The 22,612-nt window shown below is 37.8% G+C and overlaps 1 protein-coding gene across 1 annotated transcript; it reads right to left on the bottom strand.

The window, feature by feature from the left end:
- Positions 1 to 9,224: 9,224 nt before the first annotated feature.
- Positions 9,225 to 14,876, bottom strand: SCG2 (secretogranin II). Its single transcript, XM_029225755.1, has 2 exons — positions 14,761 to 14,876; positions 9,225 to 11,578 (listed from the first exon to the last, which is right to left on the bottom strand). The coding sequence occupies exon 2, from the start codon at positions 11,562 to 11,564 to the stop codon at positions 9,717 to 9,719; it is 1,848 nt and encodes a 615-aa protein (XP_029081588.1). The 5' UTR covers positions 11,565 to 11,578; positions 14,761 to 14,876; the 3' UTR covers positions 9,225 to 9,716.
- Between the last annotated feature and the right edge of the window lie 7,736 nt (positions 14,877 to 22,612).

Genomic DNA, 22,612 nt, shown 5'->3' with positions numbered 1-22,612 from the left:
TTATACAGTAGGTTCTTATTAGTCATCAATTTTATACACATCAGTGTATACATGTCAATCCCAATCTCCCAATTCATCACACAACCATCCCCACCCCGCCGCTTTCCCCCCTTGGTGTCTATACGTTTCTTCTCTACATCTGTGTCTCAAATTCTGCCCTGCAAACCGGTTCATCTGTACTATTTTTCTAGGTTCCACATACATGCATCAATATACGTTGTTTTTCACTTTCTGACTTATGTCACTCTGTATGACAGTCTCTAGATCCATCCATGTCTCAACAAATGACCCAATTTCCTTCCTTTTACGGCTGAGTAATATTCCATTGTATATATGTACCACATCTTCTTTAACCATTCGTCTGCCGATGGGCATTTAGGTTGCTTCCATGACCTGGCTATTGTAAATAGTGCTGCAATGAAAATTGGGGTGCATGTGTCTTTTTGAATTATGGTTTTCTATGGATATATGCCCAGTAGTGTGATTGCTGGGTCATATGGTAATTCTATTTTTAGTTTTCTAAGGAACCTCCATAGTGGCTGTATCAATTTACATTCCCACCAACAGTGCAAGAGGGTTCCCTTTTCTCCACAGCCTCTCCAGCATTTGTTGTTTGTAGATATTCTGATAATCTACATGATATCTACATGATAATCTACATGAATGGGCTAGAATGCCCATTCTAGCTGCTGTGAGGTGATACCTCATTGTAGTTTTGATTTGCATTACTCTAATAATTAGTTATGTTAAGCACCTTTTCATGTGTTTCTTGGCCAACTGTATGTCTTCTTTGGAGAAATGTCTATTTAGGTCTTCTGCCCATTTTTGGACGGGGTTGTTTGTTTCTTTAATATTGAGCTGCATGAGCTGTTTATATATTTTGGAGATTAATCTCCTTTGTCCATTGATTCATTTGCAAATATTTTCTCCCATTCTAAGGGTTGTCTTTTCGTCTTGTTTATGGTTTCCTTTGCTGAGCAAAAGGTTTTAAGTTTCATTAGGTCCCATTTGTTATTTTTGTTTTTATTTCCATTACTCTAGGAAGTGGATCAAAAAAGATCTTGCTGTGACTTATGTCAAAGAGTGTTCTTCCTATGTTTTCCTCTAAGTGTTTTATAGTGTCCAGGCTTACATTTAGGTCTTGAATCCATTTTGAGTTTATTTTTGTGTATGGTGTTAGGAAGTGTTCTAATTTCATTCTTTTACATGTAGCTGTCCAGTTTTCACAGCACCACTTATTGAAGAGACTCTCCTTTCTCCATTGTATATCCTTGCCTCCTTTGTTGTAGATTAGTTGACCATAGGTGCATGGGTTTATCTCTGGGTTTTCTATCTTGTTCCATTGATCTATAATTCTGTTTTTGTGCCACTACCATATTGTATTGATGACTGTAGCTTTGTAGTATAGTCTGAAGTCAGGGAGTCTGATTCCTCCAGCTCCACTTTTCTCCCTCAGTACTGCTTTGGCTATTCGGGGTCTTTTGTGTCTCCATACAAATTTTAAGATATTTTGTTCTAGTTCTGTAAAAAATCCCATTGGTAATTTGATAGGGATTGCATTGAATCTGTAGGTTGATTTGGGTAGTATAGTCATTTTCACAATATTGATTCTTGCAATCCAGGAACATGGTATATCTCTCAATCTGTTGGTATCATCTTTAATTTCTTTCATCAGTGTCTTATAGTTTTCTGCATACAGGTCTTTTGTCTCTCTAGGTAGGTTTATTCCTAGGTGTTTGATTGTTATTGTTACAATGGTAAATGGGAGTGTTTCCTTAATTTCTCTTTCAGATTTTTCATCATTAGTGTATAGAAATGCAAGAGATTTCTATACATTAATTTTGTATCCTGCCACTTTACCAAATTCATTGATTAGCTCTAGAAGTTTTCTGGTGGCATCTTAAGGGTTATCTATGTATAGTATCACGTCATCTGCAGACAGTGACAGTTTTACTTCTTCTTTTCCAATTTGTATTCCTTTTATTTCTTTTTCTTCTCTGATTGCCATGGCTAGGACTTCCAAAACTATGTTGAAAAATAGTGGTGAGAGTGGACATCCTTGTCTCATTAATGATCTTAGAGAAATGCTTTCACTTTTTCACCATTGAGAATGATGTTTGCTGTGGGTTTGTCATATATGGTCTTTATTATGTTGAGGTAGGTTCCCTCTATGCCCACTTTCTGGAGAGTTTTTATCATAAATGGGTGTTGAATTTTGTCAAAAGCTTTTTCTGCATCTATTGAGATGATCATATGGTTTTTCTTCTTCAATTTGTTAATATGGTGTATCACATTAACTGATTTGCGTATATTGAAGAATCCTTGCATCCCTGGGATAAATCCCACTTGATCATGGTGTATGATTCCTTTAATGTGTTGCTGGATTCTGTTTGCTAGTATGTTGTTGAAGATTTTTGCATCTATATTCATCAGTGATGTTGGTCTGTATGTTTTTTTTGTAGTATCTTTGTCTGGTTTTGGTATCAGGGTGATGGTGGACTCATAGAATGAGTTTGGGAATGTCCCTTCCTCCACAATTTTTTAGAAGAGTTTGAGAAGGATGGGTGCTAGCTCTTTTCTAAATGTTTGATAGAATTCACCTGTGAAGCCATCTGGTCCTGGACTTCTGTTTGTTGGAAGATTTTTTAATCACAGTTTCAATTTCATTACTTGTGATTGTTCTGTTCATATTTTCTATTTCTTCCTGGTTCAGTCTTGGAAGGTTATACCTTTCTAAGAATTTGTCCATTTCTTCCAGGTTGTCCATTTTATTCGCATAAAGTTGCTTATAGTAGTCTCTTAGGATGTTTTGTATTTCTGCAGTGTCTGTTGTAACTTCTCCTTTTTCATTCCTAATTTATTGATTTGAGTCCTCTCCCTCTTTTTCTTGATGAGTCTGGCTAATCAATTTTGTTTATCTTCTCAAAGAACCAGCTTTTAGTTTTATTGATCTTTGCTATTGTTTTCTTTGTTTGTATTTCATTTATTTCTGCTCTGATTTTTATGATTTCTTTCCTTCTGCTAACTTTGGGTTTTGTTTGTTCTTCTTTCTCTAGTTCCTTTAAGTGTAAGGTTAGATTTTTTATTTGAGATTTTTCTTGTTTCTTGAGGTAGGCTTGTATAGCTATAATCTTCCCTCTTAGAACTGCCTTTGCTGCATCCCATAGGTTTTCGATCATCGTGTTTTCATTGTCATTTGTATCCAGGTATATTTTGATTTCCTCTTTGATTTCTTCAGTGATCTCTTAGTTATTTAGTAACATATTGTTTAGCTTCCATGTGTTTGTGTTTTTTACGTTTTCTTCCCTATACTTCATTTCTTTTTTTTTTTTTTTTTTTTGTGGTATGCGGGTCTCTCACTGTTGTGGCCTCTCCCGTTGCAGAGCACAGGCTCCAGATGCAGAGGCTCAGTGGCCATGGCTCACGGGCCCAGCCACTCCGTGGCATGTGGGATCTTCCTGGACCTGGGCACAAACCCGTGTCCCCTGCATCGACAGGCAGACTCTCAACCACTGTGCCACCAGGGAAGCCCTGGGTCTTGTTTTTGTATCCATTCAGCAAGCCTATGTCTTTTACTTGGAGCATTTAATCCATTCACGTTTAAGGTAATTATCGATATGTATGTTCCTATGACCATTTTCTTAATTGTTTTGGGTGTGTTTTTGTAGGTCCTTTTCTTCTCTTGTGTTTCCCACTTAGAGAAGTTCCTTTAACATTTGTTATAGAGCTAATTTGTTGGTGCTGAATTCTCTTAGCTTTTACTTGTCTGTAAAGCTTTTGATTTCTCCATCAAATCTGAATGAGATCCTTGCTGGGTAGAGTAATCTTGGTTGTAGTTTCTTCCCTTTCATCACTTTAAGTATATCATGCCACTCTCTTCTGGCTTGTAGCTTTTTTGCTGAGAAATCAGCTGTTAACTTATGGGAGTTCTCTTGCATGTTATTTGTCATTTTTTTCCTTGCTGCTTTCAATAATTTTTCTTTGTCTTTAATTTTTGCCAATTTGATTACTATGTGTCTCATTGTGTTTCTCCTTGGGTTTATCCTGTATGTGACTCACTGCACTTCCTGGACTTGGGTGGTGATTTCTTTTCCCATGCTAGGGAAATTTTCGAGTATAACCTCTTCAAATATTTTCTCTCGTCCTTTCTCTCCCTCTTCTCCTTCTGGGACCCCTACAATGTGAATGTTGTTCTGTTTCATGTTGTCCCAGAGGTCTCTTAGGCTGTCTTCATTTCTTTTCATTCCTTTTTCTTTATTCTGTTCTGCAGCAGTGAATTCCACCATTCTGTTTTCCAGGTCACTTATCTGTTCTTCTGCCTCAGTTATTCTGCTATTGATTCCTTCTAGTGTAGTTTTCATTTCAGTTATTGTATTGCTCATCTCTGTTTGTTTGTTCTTTAATTCTTCTAGGTCTTTGTTAAACATTTCTTGCATCTTCTCAATCTTTGCCTCCATTCTTTTTCTGAGGTCCTGGATCATCTTCACTATCATTATTCTGAATTCTTTTTCTGGAAGGTTGCCTATCTCCACTTCATTTAGTTGTTTTTCTGGGGTTTTATCTTGTTCCTTCATCTGGTACATAGCCCTCTGCCTTTTCATCTTGTCTACCTTTCTGTGAATGTGTTTTTGTTCCACGGGCTGCAGGATTGTAGTTCTTCTTGCTTCTGTTGTCTGCCTTCTGGTGGATGAGGCTCTCTAAGAGGCTTGTGTAAGTTTCCTAATGGGAGGGACTGGTGGTGGGTAGAGCTGACTGTTGCTCTGTTGGGTTGTGCTCAGTAAAACTTTAATCCACTTGACTGCTGATGGGTGGGGCTGGGTTCCTTCCCTGTTGGTTGTTTGGCCTGAGGCAACCCAACACTGGAGTCTACTTGGGCTCTTTGTTGGGTCTAATGACAGACTCTGGGAGGGCTCATGCCAAGGAGTATTTCCCAGAACTTCTGCTGCCAGTGTCCTTGTCCCCACAGTGAGTCACAGCCACCCCCCACCTCTGCAGGAGACCCTCCAACACTAGCAGGTAGGTCTGGTTCAGTCTCCCCTGGGGTCACTGCTCCTTCCGCTGGGTCCCAATGTGCATACTACTATGTGTGTGCCCTCCAAGAGTGGAGTCTCTGTTTTCCCCAGTCCTGTTGAAGTCCTGCAATCAAATCCCACCAGCCTTCAAAGTCTGATTCTCTAGAAATTCTTCCTCCTGTTGCCAGACCTCCAGGTTGGGAAGCCTGTTATGGGGCTCAGCACCTTCATTCCAGTGGGTGGACTTCTGTGGTATAAGTGTTCTCCCATCTGTGAGTCACCCACCCAGCAGTTATGAGGTTTGATTTTACTGTGATTGCGCCAATCCTACCGTCTCATTGTGGCTTCTCCTTTGTTTTTGGATGTGGAGTATATTTTTTGGTGAGTTCCGGTGTCTTCCTGTCAATGATTGTCCAACAGCTAGTTGTGATTCTGGTGTTCTCACAAGAGGGAGTGAGAGCAAGTCCTTCTACTCTGCCATCTTGGTTCCTAGTCCAACTATTCTAAATTTAAAGTCAAGTTCCATTCTTCCTTCTCCCCTATCTTTTCTCCCTTATTTCTTCATTCTCAATTCATTCATTTGGTCAATATCTATTTTCTGTACCTTTTTTATATTCCAGTAACTGTTCTAGGAAGCTAGAGATACCACAATGAATAAAACAAACAATACCTACCCTCAGGGAGATTACATGCTAGTGGTTGAGGAGTAGACAATAAAAAAAATAAAAGTGAAAATTAAGAATGTTAGATAAAAGTGCTAAGGATAAAAAATCAGGCAATGAATGGAGACAGGAAAAGTGTGTAGGAGTTGAAATTTTAGAAAGAGTGGCATCAAGAAGTCAATATTTGTACAGAAAACTTGAAGGAAGTAAGAGGGAAAACCATGTAGATATTTGGGGAAATAGCACTTCTGAAGGAGGAAACAGCAATTGCAAAACTCTTGAGGCATATTCAAGGAACAGTGAGAAAGCCAGTGCAGGCAGAAAAGAGAGTAATGAAGAGAGTACTAGGAAACTCAGAGCCAGATCATGCAGTTGTAGGAGAGAAGGTAAGAGTGGGTGGAGAATTGGACTTTACTAGAATTCTTGTTTAGCAAAGAAGTTACAATGAAACACAAGAGACAGAAGGGAGTTAATGTTTACAAAGGGATGACTATAATGATGAACCATGAAATTTAAACTTGGCAACGTGGGTGGTGAAGAATAAAGGGGATAAGAGAGAGTGGAAAGATGGTAGGATCCATAGGTTACATTTTTGGTGGGTGTGGGGGATTACTGGTATTAAGGTACTAGAGGCAGTACCATGGAAATATAGAAGGTGGTTGTTAGAGTAAAATGTTTGGAACTCAGTTTTAGGATACGTTGCAGTTATTAGTAAGGAAAAGAGCAAGGGCATAACCATGCAAGTGAATAGCTGATGGAGGATGGAGCCTGGAAAATATTGGAAAGATCATCTTTATGAATATTGAAAACAACAAGTATGAACACAGTAGCAGTGCTAGAAAAAGTGACAGTGATCAGGACCTATATTTAATGCGTGAGGGTAAGTGACCTGGGGCAGTAGATGTCTGCAACAGTGGGGGGTAAAGGGTGGGTAGTAAGTGATGGCATGAGATTCAAAGTCAGATGTTTTTATGGAAGAGAGAAGATGTACTGTAAGCAGCAAAGAGGAGAAAGAGAGTTTCAGGGGAAACAGGAACCTCAGAGGAGAGGTAGGTTTTCCCCAGAGAAAGAAGGTTAAAAAAAACATTCACAGAAGAGTTTGAGGATGCAGGGGATTTTGCTGATGACTGACCTTGAGTATCAAAGACAAATGAAAAAAGATATAGGATATGGGACAGAGTGGGAATTGGGGTCCAAAGAAGTGATATACAAAGTTTGGAGGTGTCAGTATGGGAAATGGGGGATGACTTGGAAGTCTTGTTATAAAGGACACCATCAGCTTAGTCCTAACTGTCCCCAAAATAGGTAGGGTCAAGAGGCTGGGAGTGTTGAAGGAAGGGAAGGGTTGGTAGGTGGTGGTCTTGCCGAAAGCATACAGAGTGCTAGGCCATCTGACTCCTGTCAAGGCATGGACTCCTACAAAGGGGTACAGTCGTAGTGCACCCTTCCAATGGTGGCCTGTAGGGGGCATTTGTGAGGAGGGCTCAAGCTACTTCCTGACTTCTGCTGAAGGAGGCTTCTTGCCAGGGAAAAGGGCAGTGTTGCCCTAATCCCAACTAGTTTGTCATCCACATCCTTGAATGATACTTAGAGCTTAATTTCTTATGCTAGTAAGCAATGTACTAAAACACTTATGAAAAAATACCTTTAGATCAGAAATAAATAAATCTGATGACTCAATAACTGGGTATATGGTGATGCTGCAAAAAGGCAAAGATGCTCACTGACTAGTGTCTGAGAGAAGTCAGGTAAAGAATATATATCCCAAATTAATATATTTCCCCAACTGCCAATCCTGATGCCAGAAATGTCACTGTTAGAGAATCAGGGAATTTCAACTGTAACTGAGACTCTGAGAAAAAGCAGCACGGTGTAGCAGAATGAGTGCAGGGTTTGCCAGCCCACTAATGTGTGTGTAAATCCTCGCCTGGGGCCTCATCTGCTGTGTTGTGTCAATTAACTTGCTCTCATTTTCTAACCTCCCCGTAGAACATTCACACGTCACAGTGAAGGCAAGTGTCTGTTGGGTGGACATGTGCCAAGGTCTCATTTTGCTTAGGGCAAGCGTGGAGAGAGTCACGTGACTGATTTAGGGTACTAGGAGTGGCTGGCTGCATGAAACAGAAAATCAAAGAGAAAATGTAATGGGCAGGTGGTGTATGTGAACATCTGCAAAGCATGGCATATAAATATGTACTTAGACTTTAAGCTGCACAAATATCCTGGATCTCTCCATAATCTTGAATTCATAGTACTGCCCCATGAGGTATTTGAATAAAAACCACTTATTAGAAACACTGTAGAGACAATTCCCCTCTAAGGTCTTAGATTATAGATTCTAGAATTCCATGAAAGTGTATGATACTTGGACAGAAAAGAGTCTGGGCAAAATTACAAAATAGGAAACCCTACATTCAGTGTTTTCCCCAAGGTGTGCAGGGCCTTCTCATTGCCTTTTAATCATTCCAGGATTGTCCCTCCCGCCCACCTATGACACACACACACACACACACACACACACACACACACACACACACACACAACTGGCCTCCCTTGGAAGTGACCCATACTGAGACTACATAAGCCTCCCACCACCCCACATCCAATGCCCCATCCCTCAGCTGAAACGGCGCTCCCCAGAGAGGCAGTGTAGTGAAGTGGTTAAGAACACAGGCTTTGGCAATTTATAATACTGGGTGACTTGGGAGAAGTTATTTAAACTTTCTGAGTTTTGCTTTTTCTGATGTAACAGGGTGATAATAAGTGATGCTTGACAGTGATACAGTACGAACTGAATGAGATAAAGTGTTTAGTATCATGCCTGGTGCAAAATAAATATTCAGTAAATAGTAACTCTGATTTATTTCCTTGATTTTTTACGACCACTGTTGCTTTGTTGCTCTGTATATTTTCTTGCTGCTGTTGTTGTCGATTCCCTGTTGATATGTCAGGATGCTGATAGCATCTACCCCTGAAGTGACGCACATCGTAACAATGATGTACCGCTTAACCCACTCAGGATTCTCTCTAACACGTGGACAAGAGAGAGGGCAGCTGAGGTATTCCCACTGTGCCTAAGCCATTCACTTACCTGACAGTCAGTTTGGGGATCCTTTGGCCCCTCTCAAACCATACAAAATAGTAGCAGCCTTGTCTTCTGGGGACCAGGGTGACGTGAGAATAGGTAGATTGCTTCCAATATAGTAGATTGCTATAACTGTTTCTGACTGCCCCGTACATATCTCTTCTTTTTCAGTGCTGGTTATGGAAGACTTAAATGTTTGCATTTATATAAATCAAGGGTAAAAGGTATAAATATGATACCAAAAGTCTTATTCCATAATCATAAATATGAGAAAAACTACAGGCAAGCATTAGGTAGTGGGCTGTTAGAGGATGTTGCATTCTACAAATGTGTAGTATGGTCATATGTTTAAATTCCTTATTTCTTACCTGGATAGACTGTGGAAGGTGATGATTTTCTCTTTTAGCTCCATACTGCTTGCTCCATAGTCACCGTCTCTGGTTTTCCAGAATGAATAACCCACAGTTGTCCAGAAATAACATTTATTAATCAACAAGAAAACACACAATAGAAAAGGCCTTATAAATAAAACTATATATTTATAATGCTTTATTTTTTTTTTGCTCCAATACTCCACAAAACACTACAGACAGTAACAAAATAATTCAGTAAGTATTAAAAACTTTCAAGAGAATTATAGGACACTCTTTGTCATATGTGAGCATCAACAATGCCGCAGCCATTAGATACACTATTAAACGCTATCCTAGGTATCTTTCTTGAATAAGGGATATGATTAGTATTTTTACTCAGAAGTCATAACATTTACACATATCCATACACAAGAGAATAGCTCAGAGCTAGTGAAGTGGACACCCCAGTGAAATGGAATCACCCGCCTGTACATCATTTAAAGGTATGACATTGTTAACAAGATAGAAGTCAACACGCTAAAGAGAAACGTTGGTGTTTGCTTGGGGTGGGAGGGGTGAAAGTAGGGCAATTAATGAAAGCTGCTTACATATTTTCCATTGCTCTCTTAGCAATATGCTCCCTTCCCTTTTCTGCCTTTTCTTGGTTGAGGTATTCCAGCACTTTCATTAACAGATCTTCATCCAAGTACTGTCTGTTGGGGGTATCGTCACTCTTCGGGGACCCCACAGGGAGCCTTTTGCTTACCAAGGCCAGTTTGTCAGTCTCCTGAGAGCTGTGTTGATTCAAACGCTCTTTGAGGGCCTGCTCGATTTGGTTCTCTTCCTGTAGATCATCTTCAGATGAGCCTTGACTAGGAACTCGCTTCACTTGGTTTGAATTCATGATCTCAGGATATTTAACTAGCATCTTGGCCAAGTACTCTCCTAATTCTTGATCCTTGTCATTCAGCATTTCATATGCCATTTGTCTGTTTTCAACATCTGGCATCCAGACAGCTTTGGGAAGTTGGTTTGCTTTAGACCTTCCAGGACCATAGGGGAGTCTTGACAGAACCTTCTCTCGGTTATACTGATTGGGAAAATATGGAGGCTTTTGATTTGCTGTATTTTCCATCCCTAAAAGATTTAAAATGTCCTCAACACTGAGCCCATCTGGTAGAGCCTCTGCCACAGCACGACCAGGTGTTTTAGGGTAGCCATTCTTGGAGAGCATCTTATTTTGGAACAGATCTGGATGGTCTAAGTCAACCTCTGAGATGTCTTCAGGGTCAAGGGGAATTTCAAGCTCCTGCTCTGGTTCCACTGATACATTTGGCTTCTCTCCAGTTTTGAGCATGTCAATTAAGTCTTCAGGGGGAATTTGTAAATTCCTTGAGATTTCAATCAGCTGATAAATAGATTGAGAATCAAGTGGTTTCTCAAAAAGCCTGGTTGCTCTTTCCCCGTTTTCCCCATTCTGTGACCTCCCACTTCCCGCAACATTCACTAACCTTTTCAGATAGGCAATTACTTTGGAGACATCATCTGAGAGTTGGTCTTTATTCTCTTTCTGGAAATCTTCATCCTGGAGGCCCAGCTGCCCTGAACGCTTCATTTCATCATTGATTTGTTCATTTTTTTCTATATTCTCTTTGCTGTCTCTTACCTCTTCCTGGGTTTGACTCTCTATTTTTTCCTCTACTGGGTTCCAATCTTCTCCCCCAACCACGTCTTCATAGGCAATGTTATTAGCCTTGTAGATATCATCTTCATCATCTGTGTAAAGTTTTTGCTCCTCATCAACCCTCTCACGCTTCTGGTTGGTTGGTCCTGTCAGTTTCCCCAGCTCTTGGAAGACAGATTCCAACGTAGCAAGGCTTTGAGGAGTATATTGTTCCTCTACTATTTCATTTGTGCGTTTAAAGGGGTTGTCCCTGGAATTCTCTTCATATGTAGGAGGGAATCTCATGTGCTTGAGCTTTCTCTCCGGCCACTGTTGAGTCTCATAATCAGGCATGTCCATTGGAAAGTTCTTTTCTGAATTCAAGGTATAGGGCTTGTTTTCTTTTGGTGCAGACTGGGGCTCATTTTCAGCCTGTCTCAAAGCTTCAAGTATTATCTTCATCCACTCATCTTCACTCAGGGAATCCCTTGAACTTTCTGGCAAGTCACCATTTTCTTTTTGCTGAAGGGGAACAGAGACACCTTGGTAGGGATTGTAGTCTAGGCTGCTTTCTTCTTTGTGAGCTTGTTGTCGGAGCTTTTCTATGTACTCCAAAGCCCTGATCATTTCAGGACTGGGAAACCTTTGGACATTTTCCAATCTGATATCTGGTTCCTTCTGAAGCAGCTTGTTCCTCTGAAATGAAGCTGCTTCAGCCTCAGAGAGGAGGAAAATTAAAGAGATGAGAGACAGGGCTGCTCCAAGCCAGTGAGTCTTAGCTTCTGCCATGTTTGAAAGATTTCCTTAAAGCACAGAAAACATGAGTTAACACAAATGAAACAGACTAATAGACGCTATAGCAAAAGAGGTTATTGACCATTGAGGGGAAAAAGAAACCATAGTAGAGATTATTCCACATTAATTTAGGATGACTCTTTTTAAAATCTATAAATATTTCCTACACAATCCTCGCAAGCTAACCACAGGAATCTTTAGCAAAATTGTTAGCCATTTGCATCAAATTTGTATGGCATTCTCTTGGTTAAAATAATAGCAAAAACACTGATAGGAAGTTTCTCAAATTTTATTTTTTAATTTATAAAACATGTTGTTTGTTTTGTAGTATGCATTGTTTCTGTTAAATAAAGACTTTCCAAGATGAGTCTTAGTTATCTTGTACAGCATTCCTTCTGAAATCACTGGCAAAAAAATTAGCTGGCTTAATTTAAAACATGCATGTACACACACACACACACACACACACAGAGTTATCTCCTTATCAAAAACCATGTGATTTAGTTCCTGAATTGTCCATCTAATTTGTTGTAGAAACACAGAAAGCAGCAGTGACATTACTATATATGATGAAGTGATACACCATGTTAATGTTAATCATACTGAATTATCTTGTGGATGAGTCCCATTCACATACATTTTCAGAAATAACTTGTTCTCACTCTGCCACTGAATCATACTATTAATTTTGGAAGGTCTATACCTTAATGACCTCCAGAATATGGGTCTTCTCAAGTCTCAGCTAGTAGGTAAACCTAATGAAGTTTTTCTTTAAATATCCCCAAAGCAGTATTTATTTACCCATTGAATTCCAAAATATTTAATTTAGAAGTCTGGTATTTTATAATTACTCATCTTGATTGACATGTAATAACACACAGGGTATTGTCAGGACACACAAGCACAATAGCCAGAGTTACAAAAAGTAATAAATCCATGATATCCAGTGAAGTTTATTTCAGTGTAAATGTACTAAAATATAAACTGTTTTAAAATATCTGCACTCCATATTTCTTCTAATAATTTTATCGTGACTGTCTTGTAAAATGCAATCATGGTTATATTTTTCCTCAGCCCTCAAGAGTCTATAGTAAATAATAACAGATGCTACAGAGAGAACATAAGCTTTCTTAACCAGTCTATTTCTGAACTTGTGAGTGTTCAGATTCAGCTTGACTTATGTCTGTGTCTATTTGGGTGTGGACCTATGAAATCTTAAATGACTCATACTGTTAGAAAATCTTAAAATAACCACTATGAAACTCCCAATTTAGATAAATACAGACAATGTGTTGAATTCTTCCTACTTAAAATTTTTCATTCATTTTTTTTCTCCAAGCCCTGATAGTCTCACGTATGAATTAGCAAAAGGATTAGTTTTTACATGTATTACATTTGGCATTGATAGCATTTAAACCTATTTTAATAGGTTTAGGTTGCAATTTTTGTTACAAATAAAGTAAATGTAAAAGAATTTTATGTTTGTTCATGATATTTTACCTGAATTATGGTTTTGTGATATATAAGCTAAGTTATGTAGGTACAATTATCTAATAGCTTAGACATCAATTGTAGAAAATATCATTGTTCACTAGATTATATTGGTATTTAAATAATGTTCTCAGTTTTTAGAACCTAAAAAAAGTTGTAATTACAGAAATTTCTTTAGCACATATTTATTTATTAAAATGATTATTAAAATTAGTTAGTAAATATATACATTTATTTAAAAGATACCCATTAACTTGACTACTTAATTTACTGAAAGGAAAATCTTTAAAGGCATGTCAGAGAAAACTTCTAAAATATTTGCTATGAATCAATGTTTACTCAGGGAAATTGTATTCATAAATTCTTAGGTTTGAGTAGAAGTACATTATGCATTCTTCTTTGTACTATTTCAGGATTAATTTAGATTTGGAAATCAATTTTCAACATTGGCATTTGGACTAGTAGTTTTAAGAATCTTAGTGAACTTATTTTCTTTGAGACCATTATCCTGAAGTATTTTTAACGGATGGGTTATGTGCTGGTCTTTAAAATCGTTATCTTGTAGGTGGGCTTCGCTGTGGAGTTGGGGCAAAATACCCAATGCAGCTATTTAAACCACAGCCTAACAAGAGCTACTGTTTGGTCATTCATTCAGATTCAGTTTGGATGACATAGTTATTGCCTTTGAGTAAGACTCAAGGGATTTCTTTCCCAGGTAGCAGCTCATCTAAGTAGTGAAGGTGGTTTCAACAGCTCTAATATTTTATATAGAGTTTGAACTAAAGCCTTGTAAGTTAAACTGTCTTTTCTATTGAAATTAGACTAGAGCATTAACAAATGCAGTTGGATATATCAAATTTGAGCAATTCAACTAGTTAGGATGCAGAAAAATGAAACGCTTGTCCCATTCAGAATATTTAGCAAAATATTGCACAACCTCTTTCAACCAAAGCATAATAATAATAGTTTTTACAGTTATCAATTGTTTCCTCATACATTCCAAATTATGATCTCTCTGTAATCCATGGTCATATCCAACCTGTAACCCAAGATAATATTTCACCCTGAATAAACAAGGAAGCCCATTCTAATCTTACCTTCCTAGGACTAAAACTAGGAAATAATAATGTAAGCCTTTTCAGAGTATACCAATTGGGAAAATAATTTTATATAGTTAGTTAACTTTGAGCTCTTGCAAGGTAAATGTCAAAGGGGAAAAAAAAACCTAATTCCAAAATTGGTTACTTCTATCACTAACGTGTTTAACAGCCTTTGAATCATTGGAAACCTACTGTTAAGAATATTAAGCATATAAATTATATCCTTGGCCTTGTATCTGGTTCTTAGGGGAAGAAACAATAAATTAAGGAAAGAAATAAAATATCAGGCTTGGTTAACTTTACATTAATAATGTGTATTGACACAAATATCCTAAACTTTTTCATGCTTCTTATATATGATTATGTAAATAGCACTATGGTTAGTAAATACCTAACAGCAAGTGGTATAAATCACAGATTCAATCATATATATGTACACATACACAGTGTCCTTACATTGGCTGATGAGCAGCAGGTTGCTGTTCAGCTATTCTATAGATACAAGCTTGCCAAATGGTCTTTTTCTTCTTAGCTAAGAATTAAGGAGAGAACACGCAATTTAGAACTTTCAAGTAAATCAAAGGGAAAAGCAGTCTTACCTCTTTTTTATATGGCAGAGAACGTCCACAGCACGTTCCTCCTGGCCCGCTGCGTGAGCTGCTCGGACCGTTTCAGCACCCGGACAGCTCCTCGGCTTATAGGGAGCCGCCGCGCCTGACACCGCACTGCCACACTGACGTCACCGGCTCAGCCACAAACCCGAGCATAGGCGAGCTTCTTCAGAGAGAAAATAAGCACTTTATATATCTTAAAAAAAAAAAAAAAAAAAAAAATGTTGCATGCTTACGCCACCTGTCTTTTTGTGGCAAAAACTGCAGTTTCCTTTTTTTTCTTTTATCAAAATCTTTGAGGCTTGAAATAAAATGCTTTGCACAATTTCCCTTAGAAAGAAAAATCCATCAGGTAGACATGGCTAATTGCAATATAATCTCATCTATGTTCTAATAGCTTGTGATAAGTGTTTCCTATTGCTGTTGCTGTTGTAATCGTCGTTATAAGAAAGTTTTACAGACAAGGACTATTTTTTTTTTTCCTTCAGTGGTCACAAAGAAATTACATTACCATTCCTCAGTATGCTCCAAGAGGAACAGAAGACACATTATGAATATGAAATCATATTTTATATCATAACCACAAAGAGCATTGTTTTTAAAACCATATTTATTTGAATAAAAAAGTTTTCTCTTTTTTATGTGAGTTACCTTTAAGGCTCTAATGAGTTGGAATTTTGCTTTAGAGCTTCAATATAATTTTGAAGTGAGTATTTCTAAGGTCTCAGGTCTAGTAATTAATAATTTTATATGAATCTGTTGGCATCTTTTACAACATTTGATCTCAAAAAGGGAAGTTCAGAAGTTGAAAATACTTCCAATAAGAAAAAAAAACATATTCACTGTTTGAGGAAAGTGTGACACATATGTAACCGTAATTCATTTGTAACTAAAGTTATACTATGAATATTTTCCTTCTCCAGTTGAATCAGATGAATTGAATACCTTCCATAAATGGGACCAGTTTAGGGAATAATATAATACTTCCAACTCCAACCTCTCAGACTTGCAGTTCATAATCATTCCTGTGCTTTACCAGGTAACCTGATTATATATTTTAATAATTTATATAAGTCTAAATTTTTAACTTCATTTCATTAAAGATATGATTCTCCTAATAACAGTATATTTTGAAATATACTTTAAGTATACAAAAGAATCTTGCTGTATAAGAGATCCCTTTTGTCTCTGTTAAATGAATAATCAGCCACTGATTTATCCATTCAGTAAGTTGTAATGCCTACTAACTGCCAGATATAAAGATGATGACATACATATTTGTATGTATATATATACATATATATATGCTCTTTTTTTCTTTTGAGGATCCTTTGGCCTGGTGGGGATGAGAGACAAACAGATTATTTTGACTTTTATAAATTGGAAAGTACTAAGAAAGATGTCAGCCAGAACAGACAGCAGGGAGCATGGTTCAATCTAGAAATTCGGTGGGGGTCCTGGGAAAAGAAGCCTGAGCTGAGATTTCTCATTACCAGGTTTTACTTAATGATTTCTAACAATGCTAGGTAAACCACAATACTCTTGAACTCCTCAAGGAAACAGAGATAGTTTAAAACCTTAGGAAAAAAAATAATCTTGGGAAAAGTAGCCCTTCATTCTCTCTCTTTGATCTCCTGGTAAAGCTATTTGATTCCTAATGAGTGGTAGACCATCATTTGTGGATTGACATGGAACTCATACAGGCTTAAACTGGAGTCCTGTGGCCAATTTGTCTAATCTATTTATGCCTCATAATGGGATTTTCGAGCAAGGTTAAGCGCTAGGTTGAAGAGACCTGAGTTAACAAATCTCATTTCTCAAGCACCACCTCAATGAAATCAGCTCATTTGCAGACATCTTTGTTAGTTTACACACATGATAATATTTTTTTAAATCTTGACAAAGATAAGCCACTCTGAGTTTCACCTGATTTACTTTCCAGTAGTTCTGTGTGGCCAGTGGAACCAACCAGTATCAACACAGCCTCAGAAAATTCCACAAGGTTACTCTTAGAGGGTTGAGTATGTTCAGCAGAGGTCTCAACAACACTCAAGGAAGTCGCTCTTTTTTTTTTTTTTTTTTTAACAAGATGAATAGATTCTGGGGATGTAATGCACAGTGTAATGACCAAAATTAACAATATTGTGTACTTGAAAGTTGCTAAGAGAGTAGGTTTTTTTTTAATTTAATTTTATTTATTTTTTTATACAGCAGGTTCTTATTTGTTCTCCATTTTATACACATCAATATATACATGTCAATCCCAATCGCCCAGTTCATCACACCCCCACCACCCAGCTTTCTCCCCTTGGTGTCCATACATTTTTCCTCTACCTCTGTGTCTCAATTTCTGCCCTGCAAACTGGTTCATCTGCACCATTTTTCTAGATTCCACATATATGCGTTAATATACAATATTTGTTTTCTCTTTCTGACTTACTTCATGCTGTACGATGGTCTCTAGATCCATCCACGTCTCCACAAATGACCCAGATTCGTTCCTTTTTATGGCTGAGTAATATATCATTGTATATATGTACCATATCTTCTTTATCCATTTGTCTGTCGATGTGCATTTAGGTTGCTTCCAAGACCTGGCTATTGTAAATAGTGCTACAATGAACATTGGGGTGCATGTGTCTTTTTGAATTATGGTTTTCTCTGGGTATGTGCCAAGTAGTGGGATTGCTGGATCATATGGTAATTCTATTTTTAGTTTTTGAAGGAACCTCCATACTGTTCTCCATAGTGTCTATATCAATTTACATTGCCACCAACAGTACAAGAGGGTTCCCATTTCTCCACACCCTCTCCAGGGGTTGTTTGTAGATTTGTTTGTTTGTAGATTTTTGTTGTTCGTAGATTTCTATTGTTTGTAGATTTTCTGATGATGCTCATTCTAACTGGTGTGAGGTGATACCTCATTGTAGTCTTGATTTGCATTTCTCTAATAATTAGTGATTTTGAGCAGCTTTTCATGTGCCTCTTGGCCATCTGTTTGTCTTCTTTGGAGAAATGTCTATTTAGGTCTTCTGCCCATTTTTGGATTGGGTTTTTTTTTTTTAATATTGAGCTGCATGAGCTATTAATATATTTTGGAGATTAATCCTTTATCTGTTGATTCATTTGAAAATATTTTCTCCCATTCTGACGGTTGTCTTTTTGTCTTGTTTATGATTTCCTTTGCTGTGCAAAAGCTTTTAAGTTTCATTAGGTCACATGTGTTTATTTTAGTTTTTATTTCTATTACTCTAGGAGGTGGATCAAAAAAGATCTTGCTGTGATTTATATCAAAGAGTGTTCTTCCTATGTTTTCCTCTAAGAGTTTTATAGTGTCCGGTCTTACATTTAGGTCTCGAATCCATTTTGCATTTATTTTTGTGTATGGTTTTAGGGAGTGTTCTAATTTCATTCTTTTACATGTAGCTGTCCAGTTTTCCCAGCACCACTTATTGAAGGGATTGTCTTTTCTCCACTGTATATCCTTGCCTCCTTTGTTGTAGATTAGTTGACCATAGGTGCGTGGGTTTCTCTCTGGGCTTTCTATCTTGTTCCATTGATCTATATTTCTGTTTTTGTGCCAGAACCATATTGTCTTGATTAGAGTGGCTTTGTAGTATAGTCTGAAGACAGGGAGTCTGATTCCTCCAGCTCCACTTTTTTCCCTCAATACTGCTTTGGCTATTCCGGGTCCTTTGTGTCTCTGTACAAATTTTAAGATTTTTTGTTCTGGTTCTGTAAAAAATACCATTAGTAATTTGATAGGGATTGCATTAAATCTGTAGATTGCTTTGGGTAGTATAGTCATTTTCACAATATTGATTCTTCCAATCCAAGAACATGGTATATCTCTCCATCGGTTGGTATCATCTTTAATTTCTTTCATCAGTGTCTTATAGTTTTCTGCATACAGGTCTTTTGTCTCTCTAGGTAAGTTTATTTCTAGGTATTTTATTCTTTTTGTTGCAATGGTAAATGGGAGTGTTTCCTTAATTTCTCTTTCAGATTATTCATCATTAGTATTTATGAATGCCAGAGATTTCTGTGCATTAATTTTGTATCCTGCCACTTTACCAAATTCATTGATTAGTTCTAGTACTTTTCTGGTGGCATCTTTAGGATTATCTATGTATAGTATCATGTCATCTGCCAACAGTGACAGTTTTACTTCTTCTTTGCCAATTTGTATTCCTTTTATTTCTTTTTCTTCTCTGATTGCCATGGCTAGGACTTCCAAAACTATGTTGAAAAATAGTGGTGAGAGTGGACATCCTTGTCTCGTTCCTGATCTTAGAGGAAATGCTTTCAGTTTTTCACCATTGAGAATGATGTTTGCTGTGGGTTTGTCATATATGGCCTTTATTATGTTGAGGTATGTTCCCTCTATGCCTACTCTCTGGAGAGATTTTATGATAAATCGGTGTTGAATTTTGTCAAAAGCTTTTTCTGCATCTCTTGAGATGATCACATGGTTTTTATTCTTCAATTTGGTAATATGGTGTATCACATTGATTGATTTCAGCATACTGAAGAATCCCTGCATCCCTGGAATAAATCACACTTGATCATGGTGTATGATCCTTTTAATGTGTTGTTGGATTCTTTTTGCTAGTATTCTGTTGAGGATTATTGCATCTATAGTCATCAGTGATATTGGTCTGTAATTTTCTTTTTTTGTAGTATCTTTGTCTGGTTTCGGTATCAGGGTGATGGTGGCCTCATAGAATGAGTTTGGGAATGTTCCTTCCTCTGCAATTTTTTGGAAGAGTTTGAGAAGGATGGGTGTTAGCTCTTCTCTAAATGTTTGATAGAATTCACCTGTGAAGTCATCTGGTCCTGGACTTTTGTTTGTGGGAAGATTTTTAATCACAGTTTCAATTTCATTACTTGTGATTGTTCTGTCCATATTTTCTATTTCTTCCTGGTTCAGTCTTGGAAGGTTATATCTTTCTAAGAATTTGTCCATTTCTTCCAGGTTGTCCATTTTATTGGCATAGAGTTGCTTGTAGTAGTCTCTTAGGATGCTTTGTATTTCTGTGGAGTGTGTGGTAACTTCTTCTTTTTCATTTCTAATTTTATTGATATGAGTCCTCTCTCTTTTTCTTGATGAGTCTGGCTAATGGTTTATCAATTTTGTTTAACTTCTCAAAGAACCAGCTTTTAGTTTTATTGATCTTTGCTATTGTTTTCTTTGTTTCTATTTCATTTATTTCTGCTCTGATCTTTATGATTTCTTTCATTCTGCTAACTTTGGGTTTTGTTTGTTCTTTCTCTAATTGCTTTAGGTGTAACATTAGATTGTTTGTTTGAAATTTTTCTTGTTTCTTGAGATAAGCTTGTATAGCTATAAACTTCCCTCTTAGAACTGCTTTTGCTGCATGCCATAGGCTTTGGATTGACGTGTTTTCATTGTCATTTGTCTCTAGGTATTTTTTGATTTCCTCTTTGATTTCTTCAATGATCTCTTGGTTATATAGTAACGTATTTTTTAGCCTCCATGTGTTTGTGGTTTTTTACATTTTATCCCCTGTAATTCATTTCTAATCTCATAGCGTTGTGGTCAGAAAAAATGCTTGATAGGATTTCAATTTTCTTAAATTTACTGAGGCTTGATTTGTGACCCAGGGTATGACCTATCCTGGAGAATGTTCCATGTGCACTTGAGAAGAAAGTGTAATAGGCTGTTTTTGGTTGGAAAGTCCTATAAATATCCATTAAATCTATCTGGTCTATTGTGTCATTTAAAGCTTCTGTTTCCTTATTTATTTTCATTTTGGATGATCTGTCCATTGGTGTAAGTGAGGTGTTAGAGTCCCCTACTATTATTGTGTTACTGTCGATTTCCTCTTTTATAGCTGTTTGCAGTTGCCTTATGTATTGAGGTGCTCCTATGGAGGGTGCATATATATTTGTAATTGTTTTATCTTCTTCTTGGATTGATCCCTTGATCATTCCATAGTGTCCTTCCTTGTTTCTTGTAACATTCTTTATTTTAAAGTCTATTTTATCTGATACAAGTATTGCTACTCTAGCTTTCTTTTGATTTCCATTTGCATGGAATATCTTTTTCCATCCCCTCATTTTCAGCCTGTATGTGTTCCTAGGGCAGAAGTGGGTCTCTTGGAAACAGCGTATAGATGGGTCTTGTTTTTGTATCCATTCAGCAAGCCTGTGTCTTTTGGTTGGAACATTTAATCCATTCACGCTTAAGGTAATTATCAATATGTATGTTCCTATGACCATTTTCTTAATTGTTTTGGGTGTGTTTTTGTAGGTCCTTTTCTTGTCTCTGTTTCCCACTTAGAGAAGTTCCTTTAGCATTTGTTATAGAGCTAATTTGTTGGTGCTGAATTCTCTTAGCTTTTACTTGTCTGTAAAGCTTTTGATTTCTCCATTGAATCTGAATGAGATCCTTGCTGGGTAGAGTAATCTTCGTTGTACATTCTTCCCTTTCATCACTTTAAGTATATCATGCCACTCTCTTCTGGCTTGTAGAGTTTCTGTTGAGAAATCAGCTGTTAACGTTATGGGAGTTCCCTTGTATGTTATTTGTCGTTTTTCCCATGCTGCCCTCAATAATTTTTCTTTGTCTTAATTTTTTGCCAATTTGAATATTATATGTCTTGGCGCATTTCTCCTTGGGTTTTTCCTGTATGGGACTCTCTGCACTTCCTGGACTTGGATGGCTATTTCTTTTCCCATGCTAGGGAAGTTTTCGAGTATAACCTCTTCAAATATTTTCTCTCATCCTTTCTCTCCCTCTTCTCCTTCTGGGACCCCTACAATGTGAATGTTGTTCTGTTTCATGTTGTCCCAGAGGTCTCTTAGGCTGTCTTCATTTCTTTCAATTCTTTTTCCTTTATTCTGTTCCACAACAGTGAATTCCACCCTCCTGTCTTCCAGGTCACTTATCCGTTCTTCTGCCTCAGTTATTCTGCTATTGATTCCTTCTAGTGTAGTTTTCATTTCAGTTATTGTATTGTTCATCTCTGTTTGTTTGTTCTTTAATTCTTCTAGGTCTTTGTTAAACATTTCTTGCATCTTCTCAATCTTTGCCTCCATTGTTTTTCTGAGGTCCTGGATCATCTTCACTATCATTATTCTGAATTCTTTTTCTGGAAGGTTGCCTATCTCCACTTCATTTAATTGTTTTTCTTGAGTTTTATCTTGTTCCTTCATCTGGTACATAGCCCTCTGCCTTTTCATCTTGTCTACCTTTCTGTGAATGTGCTTTTTGTTCCACTGGCTGCAGGATTGTAGTTCTTCTTGCTGTTGTCTACCCTCTGGTGGATGAGGCTATCTAAGACGGCTTTGCAAATTTCCTGATGGAGGGACTGGTGGTGGATAGAGCTGGCTCTAGTGGGCAGAGCTCAGTAAAACTTTAATCTGCTTGACTGCTGATGGGTGGGGCTGGGTTCCCTCCCTGTTGGTTGTTTGGCTTGAGGCAACCGAACACTGGAGTCTACCGGGGCTCTTTGGTGGGGCAAATGGCAGACTCTGGGAGGGCTCATGCCAAGGAGTATTTCCCAGAACTTCTGCTGCCAGTGTCCTTGTCCTCATGGTGAGACACAGCCATCCCCCACCTCTGCAGGAGACCATCCAACACTAGAAGGCAGGTCTGGTTCAGTCTCCTAGGGGGTCACTGCTCCTTCCCCTTGGTCCCAATGTGCACACTGCTTTGTGTGTGCCCTCCAAGAGTGGAGTCTATGTTTCCTCCAGTCCTGTCAGAGTCCTACATTGAAATCCCACTAGCCTTCAAAGTCTGATTCTCTAGGAATTCCTCCTCCTTTTGCCAGACCACCAGGTTCAGAAGCCTGATGTTTGGCTCAGAACCTTCACT

This window comes from Monodon monoceros, unplaced genomic scaffold, assembly GCF_005190385.1.
Source record: "Monodon monoceros isolate NGI ecotype Baffin Bay Population unplaced genomic scaffold, NGI_Narwhal_1 Super_Scaffold_16, whole genome shotgun sequence".
Lineage (NCBI taxonomy): Eukaryota > Metazoa > Chordata > Mammalia > Artiodactyla > Monodontidae > Monodon > Monodon monoceros.
This window is presented reverse-complemented; position numbering and strand designations above follow the sequence as displayed.